The sequence below is a fragment of the Portunus trituberculatus genome, chromosome 44 (assembly GCF_017591435.1).
Source record: "Portunus trituberculatus isolate SZX2019 chromosome 44, ASM1759143v1, whole genome shotgun sequence".
NCBI lineage: Eukaryota > Metazoa > Arthropoda > Malacostraca > Decapoda > Portunidae > Portunus > Portunus trituberculatus.
Window position 1 is genome coordinate 7,390,554 of NC_059298.1, and position 26,926 is coordinate 7,417,479.

At 37.9% G+C, this 26,926-nt stretch overlaps 1 protein-coding gene and 1 pseudogene across 4 annotated transcripts in view; both read right to left on the minus strand.

Moving 5' to 3' along the window:
* The window catches only part of LOC123518958, a 3,760-nt pseudogene extending 873 nt beyond the window's left edge, over nucleotides 1-2,887 (minus strand).
* LOC123518956 (deoxynucleoside triphosphate triphosphohydrolase SAMHD1-like) overlaps nucleotides 1-26,926 on the minus strand; it is a 158,206-nt gene that overhangs the window by 103,907 nt on the left and 27,373 nt on the right. For 3 of the 4 annotated variants that reach the window (XM_045280031.1, XM_045280034.1, XM_045280032.1), the window contains exons 3-7: nucleotides 24,190-24,264; nucleotides 21,328-21,511; nucleotides 16,473-16,661; nucleotides 14,828-14,908; nucleotides 2,894-3,069 (exon numbers count right to left, since the gene is read on the minus strand). In XM_045280031.1, coding sequence (XP_045135966.1) covers nucleotides 2,894-3,069; nucleotides 14,828-14,908; nucleotides 16,473-16,661; nucleotides 21,328-21,511; nucleotides 24,190-24,264 — 705 coding nt within the window. The remainder of the gene's footprint in view (nucleotides 1-2,893; nucleotides 3,070-14,827; nucleotides 14,909-16,472; nucleotides 16,662-21,327; nucleotides 21,512-24,189; nucleotides 24,265-26,926) is intronic. The other variant, XM_045280033.1, reaches the window with a different exon arrangement.

Here is a 26,926-nt window from a genome sequence, read left to right on the forward strand (position 1 = left end):
TTAAGTATTATGTGTTTAGCTTTTGTATCAATACAATATTCTACAATAATAAACTATTGAAGTGTCAGGGATAATAATATTAAGTTTTAGAAATTAAGAATCATAGTTCTAAGTGTAGCACACACGTGGTCATGAGTCACCAGACATGCTGGACGTCCCAGAGGAAGAGAGAGTAACCAGCTCATGAATTAAGAGCCTTAAATTCACTTGCTATATGATCAGAGTTGTTAACAAATTTTTCACTCCAGAAGCAGAGGGAGAACTTAACTGTACAGGAAAGTGTTTCCCAGTAATGTCATCCCCTTAGTAATGGCAATCAAAATAACTTTTTAATTACTACCTGCTATTTTGGCTACTGAAGATTTGAGCGTGAGAACCAGTGTGGGGAATAGTTCACACACCAATGTAGTTTGCCTCTCCACCGGTTACAGATGCGACTACTCTGGTTTACGTGCCTGATCAATGTGTATGCTTGCTTATGGTTAGGCTGACTAGTACCAGTGTTGTGTCTTGCCTTGGGTTGTTTTAAGCCAGTGAAGGAAGATTGTGTCACCACCTGGTAGGCATCTCCATTAACAGTGTTTTCCATGGCCAAAGCCAAGTGAAGTGAGGTGTTTTATGTGTGAGTTGAGGCAGGTCCCCGCCGCGTGTGATGCCACGAGTCAACTTTTGGGACTAGGCTGTGTAGTGATTTTATGTTGTATTTTTTTTTTTTTTTATGTATTTATTTTCTTGCGAGTGAGATATCCTCTCTCCGGTGGGCTGGACTGTAAATGAATGAACGTGATTGTGGGGAGAGAAGTTCATTCAATATCATTCAGTTGTAAAGTGTGTAAAATCGTTCAAGAATAATTTTTCTAAATTTAAACCCAGTCCAAAATAAATCTAAAAGCTTTCATAATCTTTCCTTTATTCATAGTAAGTATTCAAAGTAATTTATTTATCTGTAATTAATTAATTCATTTATCTATTTATTTAATTTTTTTTCCCGCATTACACTGGTGGCAGCGGTGGGATTCTGAATGATAGTCTTCTCTCCATCAATCCTGCCTTGCTGCAGCTGGAAGGACAGCATTCCTTCCACCAGTTAACACTTGTAGACTTTAGCAATATTTGTGACAGTATCAGTATCAGTAACAGCAAAAGTTTAGTTACTGGGTTTAACTAAACATAAGGCTGCTTCAGATGCATTGTGAGCTGCCATTATCACATCAGCTTTTCGTTCTTTGACCTTATTTGTCTTTGATGCCCCAACCACCACAGTGTGTCCAACTACAGCAATGAAGCCATCAATGTGTGCCCTGATATCAATCTTGATTAGATCACCTTCCTGAAGAATTGTGTCACCCTCAGATGCAAGGGGAGAATAATGGTTGATGGAGTTGTTTTCTGATGCACAGACTGGAAAGGCAATTCCCTTTTTTAAATCTTTCTCTTTTTAAAACCCTTATTGGTTTCTTCCTCCAGGAGGCATTCACCTTCAGCACAGATATCATGGACTGAGGCCAGAGGCACACATTTTGCTACTAAGAGCTTCAGAACACAGTTCACTATCTCCTCAGCCATTTAGTACTTGGTGACGATAAGGTCCTCCGCAATGGTATGTATCTCCTCATGGTCGCTCATGATGAACAGCTGAGCAGATTTAGCGCTTCACGTGGACAGCAAGAACCCAACTGGAAGTAGGCCTATAGCAAAAGTAAGTAAGGGTGAAAGGGATGTTGGTACTATTTCAATTCGCAGACTAATTACTGCAATGTTACAGTCAACACAGGTCACACTGCGGTGGCTACTTCAGGACGTGGCAAGCTCTCGTATTTCCACTTTGGGATACCTGTCGAGTGAAAGGTAGAATGAATGGGGGGAGATGAATGTGTCGCATGAATGCAGGTAAGTAAGGAGGCCGAATCTTGTCATCGAGAGTACCAGTGTCTCAAACTGACGGTGGATGAGGAGGTTGGCTGGGGTGGACAGCTTCATTCCCTAGTTTTTTCTTTTTAAGTGTGGCATTGTCTCCAAGGGACATAATGGAGTGATGGTTAACCAGACCATTGTACTAGATGGCTAATGAAGTAGTTGAAAATAGAAGTGAATTTCCAAAGGCCACTGAAATTCGTAATCCCGTCCAATGATGGAGGAATTGGTGAAGATTACTGCTGCCAAAGAATAGGTATTACTTTCCTGCGTGGAAGATGTCAAGACTAATGGAAAATTCTTGAAGGGGGGAAAATCTCGTGTAGTGCTGGGGACAATAATATTAAGTTTTAGAAATTAAGAATCATAATTGTAAGTGTAGCACACACGTGGTCATAAGTCACCAGACATGCTGGGCATCCCAGATGAAGAGAGAGTAGCCAGCTCATGAATTAACCCTTGTGTGACGGGGTAATTATAAATCAATCATTCCCATCTGCGGGGAAAATGGTACTTAAAAAAATCACAGGAGATAGTTTTACTCATGAAAATACATTTCTCTTTGAAATTCTGAATACATTGATGTACTGTGCAGCTTGCTACAATCTCTGACAGCAAAGTTATTGCTTATCAAATATTCCTCCTGATAGCCAGGATGTAACCCACCGAGGAGAAACAACCCTCAGTGCGATACCAGCGCACCAATTCTCTCTCGCTCGCTCTCTCTCTGGGCATATCTTTTGGGTGAAGAAATTGTACTTCCAAAGAGAGAGAGAGAGAGAGAGAGAGAGAGAGAGAGAGAGAGAGAGAGAGAGAGAGAGAGAGAGAGAGAGAGAGAGAGAGAGAGAGAGAGAGAGAGAGATGTGTCAGCTTGTTTTGACTCTAGGCCTTTCACATCTAGACATTCAATACATCTGCAAAATATATCAAGAGAGACTCCAGAGCCCAAAACTACAAACCAAAAGATAGAGTATCTCACATGTTATCAATAATCTGTACAACGCGATGTTTGTAGGCAGTACGGTGTAAAACCCGTCGGGCATGGAACATATCATAGACATTGTTGCTTTCCTTGTCTCTAATGCAGATCTGAGTTTCTTCCCCAACTGGTATAACTCGAGAGAACTGGATGATGCGATGATAGTCAAACGTTACCTGTAAAAAAAAAAATACCATGATAGAAATAGTAATCCAATATGTGTGGTGACTCCACATCACAGAATATATAGTATGCATGGAAACTCTTGATTCTATGGGGTCAACACTTCCAAAGTGAAACGCATTGTTTCTCTTTCCTTTTGTGGAGATCTCCATTCTTGGAGATTTTAATGTTCACCACCAACTTTGGCTTTCCTCTCCCTTCACCGACCATCCTGGCAAACTAGCCTTTCACTTTGCTATTCCCCATGACTTGAAGCAATTGATACATGCTACTTGCATACATGACTGTCTTGGGAGATACGTCCAAGATCCTTGACCCTTTCCTATTCTCTGATTCTATCATCACGCTCGTTATCCCCTTTGATTATCTTTTAAATATTATTTGCCCTTTTAATGGCTTAAATGTTTATTATACAGGTAGTTCTCGTTTTGTGCGAGATATGGGTTCCTACAGGCTTCACACAAACTGAAATCGCACAAAAAAAACATATTTTCCCCATAAGAAACAATGGATAATAGGGGGGATGCGGGTTTTGGCCTAAAAAACTTCCATTTTTTGAACGAAAAACACATTTATTTGACTAATAAAGTGAACATGTTCTGAAAATGTATCGTTCTAAACCTATAAGTAACACTAATGTGTAAATAAAGTGTAAATAAAGCACCCATTAACACTCAACACGATGCTCCCTCACTTCTCACAGTCCCTCACAGTCACTCGCCATCTTCGTCTGTGCTGTCCACTTCCTCTGGCACATCCACTTCCACTTCCACTTCCTCTCCTATAGCTTCAGGGTCATCCACTTCCTCTTCCTCTTCTGTCACTGGTTGCACAGGCAGTTTATTGAAAAACTGCAGCATGGTGGTCTGGCGTTTTTTCTTTTGAAATTCAGTCTGCATTTGAGTGTAGCAGAAAAGTGTGTCCATACACTTTCTTGTGATTGTGGTGCTTCGTTCAACATTGGGGTCGTGTTCTTCCAGCATGGCAAAACCTTCTTTTATTTTCCATAATGCTTCACTGATAACAGTGGCAGTGAGCGTCCGTCCTCCCTCAGCCTTGTCTGCCGCTGCCGTTGCTTCTGCCTCTTCTCTTTCCCTCTTGTTCTCTGCTTCGATGTCCAGCAGGTCTTCATTGCTCAATTCTTGTCTGTGTGACTGAAGCAGTTGATCAATGTCCACTTCCTCCTCCTAAGTATTTTTAATGTCACTTGTGTACACTTCACAAACCCTGATTAATTAACGGTATTAAATATTTTATTATTTAACACAATCAATAACAATAACAACATAAGAACTGTAGAATAAATAAATAAATATTAAATAAACCAATCTTACCTTAAGGGCTCTGGGGTTCTGAGAGTGATAGATGAGGACAGGCTTCAGCCTGCAGTTCCTCCTCAGCGTTGGCCCCCAGCAGCAGCGTCAGGCGGTCCTTGGACGCCTTAAAACCAGGCGCCGTCTTCTCCTCCTGTGCGATGTACGTCCTCGCTTGCATCTTCCAGTAAAGGCCGGTCTTGTCTACATTGAACACTTGCTTGGATGAGTATTGTCCTTCTTCCAGGGTCTTCTTAAGCATCTCTGGGAATTTCCTGGCCGATTCTGTGTCTGCTGATGCTGCTTCTCCGGTCATTTTGATGTTATGAAACCCGTATCTTAGCTTAAATTTTGCATACCAACCAGAACTAAGCTGCTTGGAAGGATGTATTTGGCCCGTCATTTCCTTCGATGTCGTTAATGAGGCTTTTAGCTTTTTCCTGAATGATGGCCAAACTAACAGGAATGCTGGTCTTGTTCTGGTGTTGAATCCAAGTCGCCAGCATTTTTTCCATCCTCTCCATGGCCGACGATCTGCTGTAGGCTACCATCTGCAATGTCCTAGACAAACCTGCTTCCACAGTTGCTCGTATTTTTGCAGCATTGTCTCGGATGCGCCTCAGTGTGCTCTCCCCCAATCCCAAGGCATGGGATATGATCAAAGTTTTTTGTCCTTGGTCATACCGGCTCAAAATTTCCATTTTCTTAGCCAGAGTGAGTGACTTGCGCTGCATTTTCTTAGCTGGAGGGCCGCTGCTGGTTCCAGGAGAAGATGAAGGATGTTTTGGGGCCATTTTGATGAATGAGTAAATTGGCTGGACTGGCTGTGACTGCAAACACACGAGAGGGCTGTAAACATTGAACTGGGAGCGGGAGCGGCCGCCTGTCAGCAGGCAGCGGAACTACGCATCTGGCACACTGTTTGAAATGGGGTTGGGGCAAATCGCATCTTAGCGAACAGATCGCACAATTTTAATTAATTATAATATTTTTAATGTCGCATCTTAGCGAATTCGCACAAACAGAACACGCACAAAACGAGAACTACCTGTAATTTTATTTTAAAATATGTAAATGGAATAACCCAAGGGAAGCAATGATTTGCCATCAGTAAATTAATTTATTTATCCTTTATTTTAAGGTTAATTTCAACACACTCCCCAGCAAAGATTGCAATTTCATTTTAAATTGCAATTATACTTATTATTTAATATTTTGGTGTCATGTATGGTTATGGCAGATATAGTCACTCCGCACTATTCCCCGGAAATCCATATGGTGATTTTTTAATTATTGTTAAATCCTCACTATGTCATGAAGTAGGGAGTAGTGTAGCATTTTTTGGGAACACATATTTGAGAAAGGTACTCAAATATATTTTCTAACCTAAAACATAAAATTATTAACTTAATTCTAAACAAGACATTGAAATAAACAAATCATCCTCACCTTAGCAATATATCTTCACCCTTGAAGAGGATGTAACCTTTGTTTTCCTAAATATCCCCATAAAAATTGACTAAGGTGTAGCATCTTTTAATACTAAACCCCAACTTAACCTAAATCTAACTTAATCTAACAACTTACAAGTAAGGCAGTTTATCCCTAAGCATCTTATTGAACTTTATGGCCGTGTGCCGCCTAGGTCAAGGGTTAACCTGACTATCAATGTCACGAGCTGGAGGCTCATTGGCGCCACCATCCGACCCACTTCTATTCCCTTCCCTCCCCGCGTGAGTCATTGACACCTCCAACGGCTACAGGTTGGAAATAGAGTGGTATTCCACGGCGCCGTTTCCCTGCTTGACCTTGACTGTTCTTATTTTGGCGTCACAACCAGCAATAAGTTCTATTATCCTTCCCAACATCCAGTAAGGTCTGGGTTTGTTGATGGTCTTAATGAGAATTACATCACCCACCCTTACCCTATTCTTCCAGTTACTCTGATACAAATTACGACTGTGTTCTCTTAGGCTCAGAAGATATTCGCTGTACCACAGTCTTTTAAAATTGTCAAGGATCTCTTTCTGAACTACTAGAGTGTTCTCCAGTGTTTCCTGGTCATCCACCCATATGTTTTCATCATCCTTCAATACAATGGATGAATTGCTATGTAATTTTATAAATGAGTTGGGTGTTATGGACTCCAGGTCATCAGCACTGGATCTATAAGTTAGGGGCCTGGAGTTCATAGCTAGCTGAATATTCGAAATAGATGTTAGCAATTCAAAATAAGACAGCTTAGCCCTGCCAATTACCTTGTATAGGCAGTTCTTTAGGGTACGAATAAGTCCTTCCCAGGCGGAACCAACCCATGCAGAATATACAGGAATCTTAATGTGTTTAATCCGCATTTCTCCAGTTCTTCCCTAAATTCTTCTGATTTGAGGGCATTTTCTAATACAAGACCCCCTTTTAAAAAATTATTTTGCATTATCAGAGTACATATACTGGGGAATGGAGTGGGCGTTGCAGAACCGTTGGAAGGCTAACAGAAAATTTTTGGTGGTCATATCTGACACTAGTTCAAAGTAACAGCTCTTATATTCAAACAAGTAAAGATTAAAATATATACCTTCACTGCCTTGGCTGCCACTATATCTTGAACCCAAAAATTACCCGTATAATCCACTCCAACATGTTGGAAGGGTTTCACTAAATTCATGTGATGCTTAGGCATGTCTGTAAATTTTGGGCATTTAAATGCTAATGCATTGTATTTTTTACAAACTGTACAAGTTCCCAGTGCACTCTTGACTGCTGCCCTACCCTTAGGGATCCAAAATCCTTGTTCCCTAATAAGGTAGTACCAATGCCTAAATGCTGCATTTTTAGATGACAGTCATTTATAATGAGAAGAGTAAGTCTGCTTTCCTTTGGCAAGACTATGGGATTGTGTACATTATAATCAAAATACAAGCATTTGCTTATCTTGCCTCTGTATCTTAAAATGCCTTTATTATCTAGGAATAAGTTAAGATTATTTACCAGAGGAGGTATTACTTTGTTATTATTAGTAGTATTGTTTTGGATACCAGCATTACTTAAAAATTACAGTTCCTTTTGGAAATATTCCTTCTGAGCTGGTTTTTATCCAGTACTATGGCCCATGCCTTCATTTTAGGGTCACAGCCTTTAATCTTGCTCAGGAACTTGTATATATACGAGGTGCACTTTATCAGCTTATTTATACTAGAGTAATTATTTATATTTAAAACTCAGGTGTTTACTTTAGCAGGCTGATGTGCACACAAAGTACTTATTAAGGGTTTCTCAGCAGGTGATATACTAAGCAAGGGATATTGTGGCCACTGGGTGAAATTATTAGACAACCACTGCGGACCTTCCAGCCAGAACTTCATCTTAGTTGTAAACTTACTATAAGTAAGCCCCTTTGTTACCAGGTCTGCAGGGTTTTCAGCAGTAATTACATACTTATGATGGATGGGAACATGGTACTTATTCATTATCTCCATTTTTAAACTGGTGGCATCTAATATTCTGTTATGGAGGAACTTGGACTTGGTCTTTGTCTCCTTTGTCAACAGCCAGTTTAAACCCACTTGGGCATCTACACAAATATTTATGAATCTAATTTGCATGCCCTTATAAGAGTCTAGAATTGATGGTATGCATTTTAGAGCCAATGTGACTCCCATGAGCTCCAAAGTAGGAATGCTATGCTGATTCTTGGCCTTAAGAGGTGCTAATTTGGATTTGGCAAATACAAAGGATCGCTGGTCATTATCATTTACAGCATAAGCTACAAAGCCATATGCCTCAGCAGAACTATCACAAAAAATATGCAAGCCATACCCTGCATCCTCATTAAATGCCTGTCTACTAAAATTTAGTTGTGGTAATTGTTCTAAATCCTTACTCAGCTTTTTCATTTCAGTACATATTTCATTATTTAATGTATCATCCCAGCCTACTTCAGACTTCCATATCTTTCGCATTAATATCTTCCCTCTTATTGTAACAGGGAGAGCAAAATTGATTGGGTCAAATAACTTTGAGGTCTGGGATAGCACCCTTCTTTTTGTGTTAGCTTGTGGGTCCAATTTACAAGGGGCTATGCTTAGGGTGTCTTTATTAAAATTATACTTGTACCCCAAGACCTTTTCTTCCTCACAATTATGTTCCACAAGTCTTTCATCACGTGCCATCTGTTCTCTCAATTCTTGTGAATTGGAGTTCCATGATCTAAGCTCGAATCCTCCTTCTTTCATCCTTAAATAGGCCTGATCATAAATGTCATGCATTTCATTTACTTTATTACCAGTTACTATTAAATTATCAACATAAAAATTATTGGCCAGTATATAACTTACATTGTCATTAGGGAAGGAATTAGCATGATGTTGCATAACATAATGGAGTATGAAGGGAGAGGAAGTAAACCCAAAAACAATAGTTTTAAATCTATAGGCTACTAATTTGTTACCTCTTTTCCAGAAAAAGCAAAATCTATTTTTATCAGCTTTCCTCCTTAAGTTTAATCATTAAGAAAGCTTGCTTAACATCACTTAACATAACATAATTGTTGGACCTGAACTTAAACAACATTTCCAGTATATTGTTCATCATATCTATGCCTGTATAGGCTGCTTCATTTAAAGAAGGCAATTCTTTACTTGTCTTAAAAGAACAGTTAAAGACATCTTATTTTTGTTGTTACCTGCTCATCAATTTTAACAACAGGCCTATGAGGAATCCATACTTTGTTCTTATATTCCAATGGATTTACTTCAATCTCTTCCATTATGTTATTCCTAATCTGCTGATCAAAGACAGCCTGATATTTATCTTTTAATCCCTTAGCTTCTAGCTGTTTGATGGTTCTGTCCAATACCTTCAAGGCAATGGAATGATTAGATGGTACTGAATTTACTTTATGATAGTGACCATCTTGGAATTTAATATCATCTTTAAATTTATCTACTTGCTCTTGGTCAACAGATGTTAATTCACTGTTGTCAGTTTTTATACCCATGGATTCTAGACTGAACAAATTCTCAAGGCTGTTGTCTACCTCAGAGTCTGATAGAATATTCTCTAAAGGATTGAAATATGACTTAAAAGGGTCTAAAATGGTGTTAACTGATGTTTTAACTTCATTGACTCCCATTTGGCATTTATTCTGTAAAAGTTATCTTACTACTTGCCCCTCTTGTTTATTAAGAAAATTATAGATGTTTCCAATAGGGGCAACTTTGTTGTCCATCACAAGGCAAGGCATTTGTCTTTAGCTCAGGTTGCTTTCTCTTTAAAGGACATAAGGCTGTGAAGTGTTCTTTAGAATTACAGCTCTTGCAGGCGAACCTAAGCTTTCCTTGTTTGCCGTAATAACTGTTTTGTCATGACCAGCTCCTGCACAGCTTGTGCAGAGCGTTAGTTCGTTCAGCCTATCAATTTTGTTCTTATATGTAGGGAATGCAGTACATTTTCCCAGTGTGTGTAAATCACTGCCACATAATTTACAAGCTGGTGGTTTACCAGCAGTCTTATAATTTGGGAAGGTGTTTTTAGCTGCTGGTTTAGATTCAAAGGTAGATTTAGTTTGGAGAGTCTTTTGAAGAGTCTTAATTTGGGTAGATTTGAGAACCCCAGGTTTAGATCTTGCAGGGTTAGTGCGACTTAGCAAGTTTAATACATGATGATAATTATCAAACAACTCAACCAAGGAAGGATAACTTGTCCTTAAATGATGAATGAATTCCTTCTTTACCAAATTAGGAAGTTTGTTAAATACCACATGACTAATCATTTTTAACCCTGCACTATCCTCCTGTAGGAAATCTAAACCATGTTGTTGCAGCTCATAGACTTGTGCTTTAATCTCATTTATATAGACTCTTACTGATTGAAAGTCAGGATCATTTCCCCAAGGAGTAGCAGCTTTCATAATGTTATTTATTGTTTGATCTATAAAAAATTCCTTATCTAAAAATTCTTTCTTTAAAAAGAAAATGGCTACCTCATAGTTATCATCAGTAAAAGATAGATGTTTGACTACAGATAAAGCATAGTCTCTTAAATAGCCAACTAGATAAGCTAACTTTGTGAATTTAGAAAGATTACTCTTGGTTCCAATAACCACATTAAATTGATTATAAAATGTGTTGAAGGCAAATTTGTCCTTTTCAGTGCCATTAAAAGAGCCACACTCTAAAGGAGGAAGTTTACTCTCACTTGTACGGACTTGTTTGAATAATTTTAAAAGGTCTTTACTAGAAGCTGAGTTATTACTGTTATCATGCTAATCTTCATCCTTTAAAGGCTCAAATTGGCTACACCCAGCATTCACTTCCATAAAATATGAAGTTTGTTCATCAAGCTCACGGTTCAAGATCATTCAATGTCATTATCAACCATCAATTCATTTATCTGACCATCATAATCGAATGATGTTTTTCTCTTTCTCAATCTCATTAAAACTGAGTTTATACAATGAAGTAGTCAACTTGTTATCATCAGCATATTTCTAAAGGTGTTTCAAGTGCAAGGTAATTTTTCTTTTATGCACACCTCTCGATTTTCTCAAAGCAGATAATTTATCTGAAAATTTTGAGTCCATAATATTAGAAGTGGCCATGGTTATATACGATAACTACCAGGGCAGCTATCAAGAATGCACAGAAACACTAGTTAACTACTCGAAAGCCCAACGCCAAACTGATAATTTAAGCTTTACAATAATTACATCACCGCTATAATTTAAAGTTAATAATACCTCATTAGTATCAACTAATCTGAGGATAACTACACAATGTTCACGTGACACGGTGCTAAATTAATCAAAGATAAAAAAAATTACCACAAAAACAGTCAAGGCCGAAAGCCGAACACATGCTTAACAACCATTCATATCATCACGAGTCACCCTCGAACATGAACCTTGCCAAATATTCTTATGAACAGATAACAATGAACTTTCGGAGAAGACTCATTTTCTTTGCTCCAAGGCAAACACAATGGCACCAATTATGCGTGCCTGATACTTGACCAGCCCTTCGTCTTTCAGGTGAACACCGTCACCAAAGTACTGGTGATGGTTTAGCTGATCAGGTGACCCCAACAGCACCATGTGATGCAATAGGCCACTATTTTTTATGGTCTTATTTAGATAGTTGTTAAGCACGTGCCGGCGCTGAATGAATTCCTCAACACTGGTGTGCCATGCCTGTTATCGGGAAGACAGTACCTCGGCTCAATCTGAACTGCTAGTTTGAGGCAATGAGGCAGGTGCTGGTTGAGCCGTTCATAAAAGGCCTTCATCCACTGTTTGATTTCTAAGTTAGTGTTGTGGACAGTGAGAGAGAGAGTTGCCACCAAAAATTATTACTACAATGTTAGGATTTACTTCAGCCAGGGCCTCAAACTCACCTGGTCTATTTAACACAAATTGGTAATCCTTACCTGAATGGTATCTGAAGTGGCAGTCAATTTCAACTCTCTCACCGCCAACCTCTAACTCTTTATCCCAATGGCAGTAATTGCACAAAGCACGCACAAAGGAATGACCGTAGAAGAGTACCTTCATGACTATCTACGCCTGAATTCCGTAATTTTTATGAATTAGGAAATTTTAACCACTAGTAAATGGAACACCGTATTGAAAATTAACGACCAAATTGAATATTAACCGTATTGAAAATTAACTGTATTGAAAATTAAATTGTGTTAGAAATTAGTGTTCCACACAACCTAAGGGGAATTTAATAAAAGTTAATGTGAATAAGAACTTTAAAGGAGAAAGCCAGTAAATAAAATTAATCACCAGACTCTTACCTGGCAATTATGTCTGGGAGCACTCACCCCCACATTTCAGTGTTCCAGCTGCCAATGAATAGCTAGCTAGCTACAGGACCTGCAACCTGTAAGCTAACATTAACAGCTAAAAACTTATCTGGCTTTCAATACGGTGGGAGTATCGAGTCTGGCGGGATCAAGTTCTTCTGCACGTGGTAGCTTTTGCGTACTACCCTTGGTAGTTGGGACGAGAGTGTGCCAGCGCACTAGCCGACCCCAAAATGTTGCCAATGCCTTATCATCACACTCGTTATCCCCTTTGATTATCTTTTAAATATTACTTGCCCTTTTAATGGCTTAAATGTTTATTATAATTTTATTTTAATATATATATATATATATATATATACGGAATAACCCGAGGGAAGCAACAATTTGCCATCAGTAAATTAATTTATTTATCCTTTATTTTAAGGTTAATTCCAACACACTATAGTCAGAGGAGTTAGGGGAGAGCTAGAGAGCACAGATAAATTTAGTTAGAAAGTGACTGTTGAGTCTAAGCCAGAAGGTGGAAAACTTGGAAGATTCAAGAGTGTGGGCAAAAGAGCAAGTTAAGCCACTGCACACATAGATGCAACATCCAGCTTTAAAACAAAAATGAGAATAGAGAAAGTAGGAGGGAATAGAGAAAGGGCTATTGTTAGTTGCCTCAAACAGCTGTGTTTCGGTGAGGAAAGGGAGATGAGGTTTAGTAGAGGAGAGGTGGTGTTCTACATATCAAAAATGTTGCAGAAGTTAATGAAGAAAAAGTTGAGGGAGGTGTCAAGACATTTTGGGTTGACAATGAGAGAGCAGTCCAACCTGAGAACATTTCTGGTCCCCTCCCCAGAAGGGGACTCCGAGACTGAATTTGGAGTTGGCATTTTTTTATTTTGAATTTTAAGTGAAGGGTTCGTGTGTGGTAAGTGCATGTAGTTTTGTGAAAAGGAGAAGAGATATCTTTAGAGGGCAGACTGTGACTGCCTCCTTGAGTTGAAGGACACAAAGAGAAACATTCAGCAAGATCACAACTAGCTTTAATGGAAAGTTCAGACCACCCCCTGAATGAGTGCTATTATACCTCGCTGGGAGTAAATTATTGTTTTGGTAGGTGTCTACTACCTCCTCCTGCAAATGAGTCAACCCCCTTAACTATTACGTAGCCTGGTCCAATGTCACCCTGAGTCACTAAGTACTGGGTTATAAATTAAGTTTTACCTACAGTAAAATAAATCAAACAAATCAAACAGATTGAAAACGACACCAACTTCAAGCATTTCAACATAAACAAGCTGCAAGTTTTTACTTTTTTCTGTACTCACCTGTTTCACCATTATATCAGATGTACATTTACTTTTAAAACTTTAATGGTAAGTATCCATCCACTGACAGTCCTGCTACTCATGGGGACTGCACATACTCCCAAAAGGAATATGTTTAAGGATGATGTGAATATTTTATAGGCAAGGGACTCAGGGAGGCCAGATAAGACTGGCTTACGAACACGGTCTCTTCCTCTCTACCATATTATGCTGGGGACTTACACTCTGTAGTGAACAGGAACAACAAAGTACTACACACATACCGTAGTTTATTTTATTGATACAAAAGCTAAAAATATAATAATTTCATAACGATAAAATCGTGCTGCCACCTAGTGACAAGCATTCCCTTTGAACAGCTGTTTAGGCACAAAATTTTAGATATAACTTTATATTTACAAATATTTTAGGCATTATGTTTTTAGCTTTTGTATCAACAAAATATTCTATATAAATAAACTATGGTATTTGTGTAGGTACGCTATTCCTACTTACTACGGAGTGTCAGTCCCCTGCACAACATGATGGTGAAGGATGAGGTTGTCTCCCTGACCTATAAATCCTATCAGGAACTTGGAGCACCTTTTCCACTCTTTATATTTTACTTTATTGCACCTTTACCACTTTTATTTGATGATGCATCCACAAAGTATTTAGCAGAATATTCTACCAGCTTATCTTTTGATTTACTGTTCGAAAGAGTTGGCTTGGCCACACCATACTCCTCACAAACACTAGCAACTCTAGCTCCTATCTCTAATTTTCTTATTAATTCCAGCTTTTATGTCACAGCTAGGGTAATTTATTTACGCTTAACACCCTTGGAAGACATAATTAAGAGTTCTACGATACTGAAAATGCACAAACTTGCTCAATGATACTGGACAATACAGTATTCATTAGTGTCGGTTGAACTTGTTTACAACCGCCTGTCACAGTGGCTCTGCCATCTATCGGCTGTCTCTGAAAGTGTGTGAGGCGTGCATTATTTGAATTCATTTGTTGGCCATCTGTACTCAAATTATTAAATTATTATCTGGACACTGTCTGGATTACCCAAAATCTGGATAAACGAGGTCCAGATAATCGAGGGTGAAGTGAGATACAAGTTTAATTCGTTCCATGACGGAGCTCATATCTCAAATAGCTCATTTCTCAAAACAATTTTTCCTATTGAAATGCACTGAAATGCCATTAATCTGTTCCAGCCTCCCAAAAAGAGCACCTGTATTATTTTCTACATGATTTTAAGTAAGAAAAAGGTATTTGTAAATAGTAGTGCATAATGTATAGAGAGATCAGTAATAATATAAACTAACCTTGATGCCTAAATTAAGGCTGTCACGTAAAAAGTAGTCCCACTTATCAACATCAATTCCAGTTTGCTTATTGGCCACAATCTGAAAAAAAGCTTAATGTAACATTTCTTTGAATTCACTAAAAAACTGTATGAATTATAACCCTCATTCATTTTGGCAATATAATATAAACCAATCTAATACCTGTGATTCCATTTAATTTCTGACAAGCTGGGCAATTCTAAGCTCTCTGATATTAAGTTTTGTATCTCAGAATATAACTGGCCCATGGAAGATGCAGTAGATACTCATCAACTCCATCCTCATACAGTGTAGGGAAAACTTTCATCATCTCAAAGATTTTTAAAGATATTTTAAATGTTGGAATAATGGTAAATCAGCAAAATCTGGGCCAATGTTATGCTGGCATATGGATGTTTTGCTGTATTTCAAGACATCTTAAAAATTTTACTATTATATAAACTTGATAACAGGCTTCTTATTAGCTCTATTGTATAGTTATCTCACACATAAAGGACAGTATCCATAAAACAACAAAAGACAAGGATACAATTCAGTACACAAAAAGTCAATTTTCAAATATATTGTTTATAACAAAATACAATTTGTGTACAGTAAATTATTTAAATCCTGGAATTTCAATAAAAACTTCTTTCATAAAATTCAAATTGTTTAAATTTTGAAATAGAACTTTTACTGATGTAAATTAGAATGGTTCAACAGGTACTTAATGCTTATTAAAAACTTTTGTTTTCTGGATATTTTATTTTTCTCTGCTCCATTTTAGCCTTGGTTGCCTCCAAACATATTAAATAATTCTTGTTCTATGCTTTAGTATCCAATAAGTAAGAAAAAAAAAATTTTAATATAAAAAAAAATTATCATCTGTTGCTTTGTATAAAGCACATGACCATGTATAAAGCATCATGAAGCTACAACCTCCAGCTTTAGTAGTCACCTACTACCAGTGACAAAATACTAAAAAGTGGAAAGAACAATACATTACACTTTTTCCAAATCTTCATGTCCCTCACTGACAAAAGTGTTTTTTTTTTTTTTTTTTTTTAATGAAGTTAACAATTAGGTAAAGGGAAATTTGCAGTCTAAATTAAAATGCCAAAATAGATACAAATGGAATTCAATGTTATCATACTTTTGATCAAAATAAGGTAAAGATAAAATTTCAACTTTTTTAAAACTCACCTGATACAAAAATGCTTTCTTGGTTGCCTTGGTTGCCTCCAAACATATTAAATAATTCTTGTTCTATGCTTTAGTATCCAATAAGTAAGAAAAAAAAAATTTTAATATAAAAAAAAATTATCATCTGTTGCTTTGTATAAAGCACATGACCATGTATAAAGCATCATGAAGCTACAACCTCCAGCTTTAGTAGTCACCTACTACCAGTGACAAAATACTAAAAAGTGGAAAGAACAATACATTACACTTTTTCCAAATCTTCATGTCCCTCACTGACAAAAGTGTTTTTTTTTTTTTTTTTTTTTAATGAAGTTAACAATTAGGTAAAGGGAAATTTGCAGTCTAAATTAAAATGCCAAAATAGATACAAATGGAATTCAATGTTATCATACTTTTGATCAAAATAAGGTAAAGATAAAATTTCAACTTTTTTAAAACTCACCTGATACAAAAATGCTTTCTTCCTAGGGCGGCCTTTATACCACCATTCTGAACCATTACCAGGTACACTGTAGATCATTTCTTTGATGAAAGTTATATCTTGGTCTTTCAAACCATATCTATCAAATTCTTCAATAAGATTGTTAGTTTCCAGCAAGTAGTCAAACATCTTTATTGAGGCATTTTCATGCTGAAACAGATATTTGAGACTGGTTAACATTACTGAACCTTCTATGTACTGTCATCAAACTCATTCCCCACTATGAATGAGGTGGTGAAAAATGTATATAACAGAAAAGATATACACATCATGCATTAATAATGGTGCTTTTATATGTTATCACATTTATTAAAACTACATCAAAATACAGTGGTGCCTCAGCTTATGAATTTAATTAATTCCATAACGTAGCTCATACCCAGAAATACTCATATCTTGAAACAAATTACCCCATTCAAAACAATGGAAATCCAATTAAACTGTTCCACACCCAAAAAATATCAATATAAAATGAATTTAGCATATTATCTTTTGCAAAATCAAAGTAATTTCTAACAAATAACAATGATAAATAATACACTATGGTCCCTAGTTAAATCACCAAAGGAAGAAGCACTTACACTGTCCTATGTGGAAAACTAAACTATTTAATGTTCCTAAAACATTAACTTTTCATGATATTTTTAAGAGTGTCCTCTTGTCCATCTATCTCCATCATCAGTCAGTGTTACCAGGTCTTGTCTGTCTATTTCTTCCATACAGTTTACTATCTTAGACATCATAATTAGATCTCTTCTCTCCTGTCTATCCTTCAAAGTTAGATAATTGGAGCAAAACCCTCTTATGACATTGGTGCCCATGAACAAGCAAGTGAAGAATCCTGGTGACAGGGAAGCCTCTTCCACTGTTCTTTTTATCTAAGTAGCTGTACTACTGTGTCTAGTGCTATAACTTTTCTGGACCTGGCAAACAAGTTCCAAAAGCCACTTGACTAATTCAAAGCAATGAAATTTTCAAAGCAATGTTTAGAAGCAAGAAATAGGGCAAATAGGATCCTGGGTTTTATAAATAGAAATGTTAGTTATAAAAGTAAGGAAGTGGTGCGTAGCTTATATAATTCCTATGTTAGGCCCCATTTAGAGTATTGCATACAGGCCTGGTCACCCCACTATAGGCAGGATATCAACATGTTAGAAGCAGTTCAGAGAAGAGCAACTAGGATGATACCAGCATTAAAGCGCCTGGAGTATAGAGATAGATTAAAGGAATTAAACATGTTTTCATTTGAGAGGAGATGTATAAGAGGGGATATGATAGAGTTATTTAAAATGTTTTCAGATACAAACTACATAGATGTGAGATCTTTCTTTACCTTAGAGGAGGGAAATAGGACTAGAAATCATGGCAGGAAGATTAGAAAGCAAGGCTGCAGGTTAGATATAAGAAAATATTTCTTTAGTCATAGAGTGGTAGACTTCTGGAATGCATTGCCAGAGACGGTTGTAAATAGCACTAGTTTGACAATGTTTAAAACAGATTAGATAAGCACTTAAATTCATTAGATTTATAATTATGTATAGCACTGCATGATAGTTTTTATAAGAAATTTACTATAGTTAAATAAGACATGATCCCCATGTATGGGGACCACAAATTGTAGAGGATTTCGCTGCAGGACTTAGCCCTGTTAATGGGCCAAATATTTAGAATTAGTATATAATGTATTGTGTACTTGTAAGTGTATCTTTAAGTACTGATGACGAGGTCGCTGTGCGACTGATACAGGATAACCTAGATGGGCCCTGGTGGCCCTTTGTTATCCTATTATTTATGTTATGTTATGTTATGTTATGTTAAAGCAATGGACATGCAGTGAAGGAAATACAGATGCCATCCTTCAGAACAATGAACACCCAGTCCTTTGCTCCTATAGCCTTGCACTTAAGCAGATATTAATCACAGTAGTCTGCTATCTTAGCTGTTAAGGATGGTAGCCTTATTTCCCCCCAAACAACTTTCCCTTTCCCTTTCTTGTTAGTGGAAGTGGGATTATCCACTTACCAACCAACCAACCTTACTTCTCTAAGGAGAGTGGGACAGCTTTATGATAGTACAATCAAGACTTGCCCAATACTGTAATGTGGTCGTCTTAGGAATATGCTCGAACAGAATTGTACCTGGAGATGAGTATGGTTTGGTAAGTGCCATGGTTATTGGTTGTTGAAGTATCACTTATGCTGTCTTTTCTGCTTCCTTGATTTTCTTTGTCAAAGAGGAGTCTCAAGTCTATAAGAGATTGGTGCAAGTATATCTGTGTAGCTGTCTGGAATGACAGAGGAAGGAGTGCAAGCTAAGTTTCTTGGCACAATGCCATCACATCAGTAAGCACAAAAGCAAAACCCCTCAGTTTATGCTATTATGGCTATTGCAGATTCTTGAGGACTTACTGTGACTTGGTAGTGGTGCTGGTTGTAAAAGAAACTGACTGGAACAAGAGGAAAAATAAAAATGTGAAATGAGAAACTGTGCTTCCTTCATTGAGCTATGATGCTTAGCTTCACTACGTTTGTATAATGAAAAGAGAACCACAAGTCTGGTTTGAGCTTGGCTTCCCTACCTTTTTCCTTGTGCCCAGTCACAACAGGTACCTGAGAGAAGGATAACTGACAAAAGAGGAACCATTAATTACTGTCAACAAGCACTTGAAGCAGCATCATGGAAAAATCCCATTGGCCATGCTTGTGTGAACTCCTGCACAATTTCTATTTCTCTTGAATAAAAGTTTATTTACACAAGACTTTTCTCCCCAAAAGCCAAATTAAGTCTTTTCTATTACATATTTTTTAAAAGCTGTCTTACTTTGCCAATCCCCACGATCTTGCCACAACTTCATCCTCACTGCACTATGACTCAAATTTAATCTTCATAGGATGACTTTCACTTTATATTTTCTATTCTGTATACTTCCTCGATCTCATGTTTTGCCCCAGAACCATCTTTATGATCTCTACCATTTTTCTCTCATGTTTTCCCTCCTATTTGAATGGCATTTCTTCTTCCTTTGCTCTGCCTAACACAACTTTTTTTTTTTTAACTGTACAGTGCCAGTCATTGCATTATGCAGTGCCGACTCTGTTGATAAACAGTATGAATAATATTGAAAAAATAAAGTCAAATCGGTACTTACCATTGCTTAATAGTCGATGGGGTTTCCCTTCCTCCTAATGCACTCCTTTAAGCGTGAAGGCAGTGAATTAGCAAGATTTTCGAGGATGGTGTGGTCAAAATTGAGCCATTCCTCCTTAATGGCAGTTTCTAGCTTGGTGAGGGTACTGGTGTCTTTCCCCTGCAGACGGCACTTAATGATAGACCAGAGGTTTTCTATGGGACTCAAGTCGAGTGAGTTGCTTGGCCAGTCACTTATGAAGTTCACTTCAGAATCACTGAGCCACTGTGTCACTGATTTAGCAGTGTGACATGGTGTGCCATCCTGCTGAAACACCTCAGCACTGCACTGCACAGCTGGGCAAATAATCAGAAAGTAACTCCAGATAGCTATTTTGATTCATCATTTCATTATGGGGAAGCACCACCAACTCACCAATGTTAAAGAATGTGAAGCATCCCCACACCATTAAAGATTCAGGATGCTTTACTGTGCGGTAAGAAATTTTAGGGTCAAGCCAATCACTTCCCGGACGCCGATAAACGCTGCCTCGAGCGTTGTCAGTCACTCTGAAGATGGATTCGTCACTCCAAAGCACGTGTCGCCACCTTGCCGCATCCCACTCACTATATTTTTTAGCAAAAGCGACCCTACGCGCCTGTTGTGTAGGGGTGAGGAGCGGTTTCTTGACTGGGCGGTGGCTGCGGAAGTCAAGGTCATCATGCAGGCGGCGACGCACTGTCCTAACTGACACATTATTCAACAGATGAGGGTTTTGTTCCTTTAACATGCGTGCAGTCATACGTGGATTTGTAATAACTTCACGCTTGAGGATGGCCAAAGAACGATGTGAGGTTTTACGGGCTTTCGCGGGATGTCCTTTGTGGTGCGGTGTGACAAGCTGCACAGCGTCCCAAAACCGCTTGGTCCACGCTTGCACTGTTCTTTCACTCACACCTACAATTTTAGCAATATCCTTTGTTGGAGTTTTTACCTTGTACAGATTGATGATTGATGCAATATCCTCTTTGGACAAGTCCTTTCTCCTTCCCATAATGAGACCAAATCTCAAAACAGGAAAGTAAAATGAAAAAAGAGCATGGCCAGAGTGAGAAGCAAAGTAGCGCATAATCACTGCTTGATTATGTCACTGATCAAGTGACCCTTGACAGACGCCCAGCACATCACCCGCTTGTCACATTTCACCTGCCAGGCGTACGATACACGACCCAGATATAACGAGTCATAATTTATAGGGACTGAAATGAATACCGCAGCCGCGCCGTCTGCCGATGTTTTGCTGCATAATGCAATGACCGGCACTGTATCTCTCACCAAAACTTCCTTCTTCTTTGATTACCTTTACTATTGCATTTAGTGGCATTCTGCTTACATCTCTCTTACTCACCTTCCATTACCAATATCCCTTCATAAGGTACTCTACTCTTCTTTTAAGATCAATTAATCTTTCTTTGCAGTATGTAGTCTCTATCAAATCATTCTCCTCCCCTATATCCTATAAGATTGGTGAGAATTTGCTAAGTGAGTACATTTTTGTCCTCAGAAACCTGTGCCTGAATTTACTTACAGAATGAGATGATGAGCACCCATGAATTAACATTTCAACCAAAGGATCAAAAACTTTAGTCAGAACTTTACATTGTTAAAACTATAGTTGGAACCACTCACCACCCAGTGCTTTTCAGGTCTTGCTCGGCTTACAAACTGTTCCCAGAGATGACTAAAGGGGCCATGACCTAAGTCATGGCACAAGCCAGCTAATTGTACACAAAGGATGTCAGCTTCTGAGATATCCAACTCTGGTTGCCGAGATTGCAGTGCACACACCAACTGACCAGCCAAATAACACACCCTGAAATATGACAAAAATATTATCCTTCCACAATATAAGTGAAATATTAAAACAAATTACCTACTGTACATAGATATGAGAAACTTTGTTAATAAAAAAAATAATTGCACCATACACAGTCATTGAACATCCTCAAATGAGATGCCTAGAGTCAGAGTAACATAAGTTATATCCCAATTGAAATGAATATTTGATTTCATTCTCTTCTCCCATCATCCTTTTATGACAGGAGGCAGAGAGAGCATCAAGACTGACCCCCACATTGAGTCAAAATTCCACTTACGTGAAATAATTTGTAAAAAGTTAAAAACCTTCTTGATGTGCTTGAGCATAGACCCTTCTAAATCCAGACTACACACTGGCCGTTGTTTACATTTTGTGGCTTGATGTAGGGGCCCCACATCCTGTGCCAGCCAACATGTCAACAATGGACCTTTGATTAAAGCTCACATTGTCAATTGGTACTCTAGACTTCACCTCACCCTCAACAAACCATGATACGACTCTAGTTTAGTGTAGGTCTTTTATGAACTTGTTATGCATATTCATATATCGATTAAAACACATTGGGGTGTGTAGAAATAGGAGAAAATGATAAATACTTGGGTCTCCTTGCCATGACCAGCTCAGTAAAGCATGGACACCCGATTTTAATATTATCACGGTAGTGTTTTGAACACGTTTTTAAGATATTTGAATAATTCTAAATACAGCGGAAATTCAATACTCGAACTTAATCCATTCCAAATAGCTGTTCGAGTATCAGAAAGTTCAACTATTGATACCTATAAATTCGCTTCAATCTTAGCAAAAACCTCAAGTTTATAATGTTTTTTTTATTTGATTTGTACATACCGTAAGTGAAGGCTGGTGATGAATAACGCAGAAGAGGAAGGGAGAAGGATGAGGAGGAGGAGGGAGGTCGTCGGAGGACAAGTTACCAACCATGAAAATATCTTTGTAATTTTTCTACTAGTGTGATTCCTGTGAACCAATTAGTGGAGGGCTATTGCTCATTAACACTTGCACTCACACTAGATTCCTTATTTTCATCACTAATAAGCCTCTTTGGTGCCATTATAAGTTTGTAAATGAATGTTCTTTTTCTCAAGACTGCAGCAGAACTAGGGATGCACACCAGTATCTGGTATACCGGATTACCGGTATTAATGGTACTACGGTATCAGAACGGGAAGGGACAAAGCTTTGTTTACAACCTTGTGTGTAGCTGTTCGATTACCAGATATTTTCACAACTAATAGGCCTTTGGTGTCAATATAAGTTTATAAATGAAAAACTACAGACAAAATGCATGAGAATGTTATTCTGATGACAGCAGCAGCACAACTCTTGGAGGGGGGAGGGAGAGATAAGAGAACCTTTATTTAAAACCATGTGTATGGATGTTCAATTATCGGGTATTTTTTCGAGTATCTTTTGCGTTCAAATATTGAAGTTTGACTATTAAGATGTTCAAGTATTGAGTCTCCACTGTACTTTTATTTAATGGTATTTTCTTCGCAAAGGAGTATATACCAAGAGTTATTGATTAAATATGGATGGTAGATACAAGCATTCAGTCAATGAACGTATGATACTTAGTTCATGGTGTTATATAAATGGAGAGAACTATTAGGAATGAAAATAAACGAGTAGAACTGGAGAGTTATTTCAAGCAGCCTACACGAAACTGAACTCTATCTGGTAGCAACCAGGTTAGGTTAGGTAGGCTTTGATTGGCATCCATTGAGGATCCAGGGCTAGGTTAGGTAATGTTTGATTGGTATCCTGGACCCTGGCCTGCTGTGGGTTCCAGGGACTAGGTTAGGTAAGGTTTGATTAGTATCCCTAGTCACTTGTGAGATCCAGTTGTTAGGTTAATTTAGGATTGATGACTAGGTATCCCTTGGACCAGCAAGGGGATACCAGCCAGTTGTGTTGCTATTAACTGTAACACAACCAGAAAAAAGAGAACATTTTCCAACAGTTCTCAGCACATCATGAGAGAGGGAGGCCAGATCTACTGGAGTGCTGGTAAATCTTAGTAATAGCATTTTCTTATGTATTCTTTCTTCATACATCCAAGTGACACCCTTGAACATGTTTCCTATGAGTAGCAGGATTGTAGATGATTGGACACTTCTAAAAGTAGACACTTGTCTGATATAATGGTGAAACAGGTGAGTACAGAAAAAAAGTAAAAACTGACATCTTGTTTTTGTTGAAATGCTTGAAGTTGGTGGTGTTTTCAATCTGTGTGAATTGTTTTATTTATTTTACTGTAGATAAAACATAATTTAAAACCAAGTACTTAGTCACATAGGGCAACATTGGACCAAGTTAAATAACAGTTAAGGGGCTCGACTTATCTACAAGGTAAACCGATAATACAACATTTGGGGGTCAAATTATAGAGGTCAACTTATGTGCCAGATCAACTTATAATTATAATTATAGAGATCCACTTATGAGAAAGATTGACTTATAACCTAAGCACTCATATGAGAAAGATTGACTTATAACCTAAGCACTCAGTCTTTTTTGTCTTTCTTAATACATATAAGGAAAAGGAGTTCGCAAAGTTATATGCATACTGATTTCCACTTGATTTACAGACATGAACTAGCCTCTGTGACATCAGATCTTTGAGCAATAGTACAAAAACAAAATATACTTACCCAAGACAATGCTCAAAACGGTTGTGAGTAGCTGCAGGGAATACAAAATAACACGTACCAAGAGCCTTGATGAACCTGAATAGAAAAAAAAAAAAAGGTAAAAATACCTAATAAACTACATATACTACACAGTGGAATGTAAGTTACTAAATGCCTATCCTTTTCAAATAGATCAGTCCTCAAACAGAAAATTTAATTCATAATTCCTTCAGCTGTCATACCATAATTTGGTTCTCGAACAAGGTTACATTATTTCAAATATTAAAAGATATAGTTGCCATTTATTATCAGTTTATGGTTTCTATAAATATTTTTGCTTTTAAACATATATGAAGGAGAGGCAGAGTGTATAAGTGAATGACTAAATCTTTAAAATAAGGTAAATGTGATCTTATTGAAGAGGCTTGATGTAAATAAACTTCCTAGCTCAGGGAGTTATCGTATCTCTCAAGCCACCTATGGTTCTCTTGATGACCTAACAACACTATAACTACTGTACAACTACATTTTCCCAGTAACCTTCATAAGTGGAAAATGTCAGAAACTTTAAAACTCCAACTCCCCCTCATGACTTCTAGCATCTGGCCAAAAAAATTTCCGTTTTTTTTTTTTTTTTTTATTTATACCATGTAAGCATTTTCACAGGAATTTCTGGGCTATAGGGGATACTTTTATGAGATACCTCCTATCTCAAAAGCCCACCTGCTAGGAAACCATTGCCCCGAGTGAGGAAGCCCAACCTACACTCAGACCGTGGACAGGATTCGAACCTATGCGCTTGGAGATCCCTTGGACCCCAAAACAAGCATGGTTCCACTACACCACGGCAGCACTTCTTCATCTTTCCCTCCTTTATTTCATCCTGATGGTACCACTGCCATCTCATCTATCTCTACTCCCTCTGGCTATTTAATACCTACGATTAAAGTTCTTCGTAATGATGTTTTTCATGCTCTAGCTGGCCAAAACCCTCGGAGGGCTTATGGACCTTATGGGGTCCCTCCTACTGTTCTCAAAAACTGTGCTTCCATGCTTACACCTTGCCAGGCCAAACTCTTTCAACTATGTCTATCGACTTCCATCTTTCCTTCTTGCTGGAAGAAACTACTTTCCTATAGGTTTAATCTCTTGTTTGTCTAAAGTTTTTGAATCAATCCTCAGTAGGAAGATTCTTAAAGATCTGTCACTTCACAATCTTTTATCTGATCGTCAGTATGGCTTCTGTCAAGGTTGCTGTACTGGTGATCTGGCGTTCCTTACTGAGTCTAAGTCATCCTCTTTTAGAGATTTCGGTGAAACTTTTGCTGTCATGTTAAACATTTCAAAAGCTTTTCATAGAGTCTAGCACAAAGCTTTAATTTCCAAACTGCCCTTCTATGGTTTCTATCCTTCTCTCTAAAACTTTATCTCAAGTTTCCTTTCTATTGCAGCCGTGGTAGGCGGCTACTGTTCTTCTCTCAAATCTATTAACAGTGGTGTTCCTCACGGTTCTGTCCTGTCATCCACTCTCTTTCTATTATTCATTAATGATCTTAACCAAATTTCTTGCCTTATCCATTCCTATGCTGATGATACCATCCTACACTTTCCATGTCCTTTCAGAGACGACCAACCCTTCAGAAAGTCAACAGATCATGCAGGGATGCCACAGAATGCCTGATTTCTGATCTTTCTAAGATTTCTGATTGGGGCAGAGAAAACTTAGTAGTTTTCAATGTCTCAAAACTCAATTTCTCTATCTATAAACTCAACACAACCTTCCACACAACTATCCCCTCTTCTTCAATAACATTCAACTATCTCCCTCTTCCACAATGAATATCCTCGGGCTGTCCTTTACTCATAATCTTAACTGGAAACTTCACATCTCATCTCTTGCTAAAACAGCTTCCTAAAAAACCCTTCGTTAAGCGAAATTTTGTTAAGCGAACCGATTATAACAAGTTTAACCCCTGACTTGAACTTCCATTGAGAGTAAACGAAGCGAGAGTGCATCATAGTACAGTGAAAGGTTTAATGAAAGTAAAAATTATGAAGTTAAACATTTAGGCAGTTTAAGTCATTATAATGTACACTAATGTATGTATGTAAGTAACTTTATAAAGTTGATGATCTTAAATTTATGAAGGGAGGGAGAGTGAAACGGGAAAGACACTAACCGGCATCATTGTATCACATACAAAACTTATGTACCACATTTCCACTAGGCTTTCCATTTTATCCATTGTAGAGTCACGAGTTCAGGTGGTTCTTTTACCTTGCAAGGAAGATACAGTCTCACCAGTCTTCTTAATAGAGTCTGCTGACTCAAAAATAGTAGAGACAGTAGATGGAGTCAAGATGGTGGCGAGCAATGCTATTAGTTTTCTCGCCTCTCTTGTGTCTGTGAATAATATCCAGCTTCACTTCGAAAGTAAGAGATTTCTGGTCTTCTTGGCAATGCTAGGCAACATTGCAGGTCGTTTTGGTGGTAAGTTGAGCGAGGGAAAACGAGCTGGTGCTGATGCTATTATTGTTTTGAACTAGGGGGAGTGAGTGGTGTGCGTGTTGTTCACGAGAAGCGCTGGTGTATTCAAAAACCTGTTGGCTTGCGTGATACGGTGGGGCTTTCAAACTTTGAAAAAATTACCTGGATAAAGCTTCATTAAAGTGAGTTTGGTGTTCATTAAACGAGCAGACGGTAGTAAAATGAAACCTTCATTGTAGCAAAATTTTGTTGTGTGAACCTTTGTTAAAC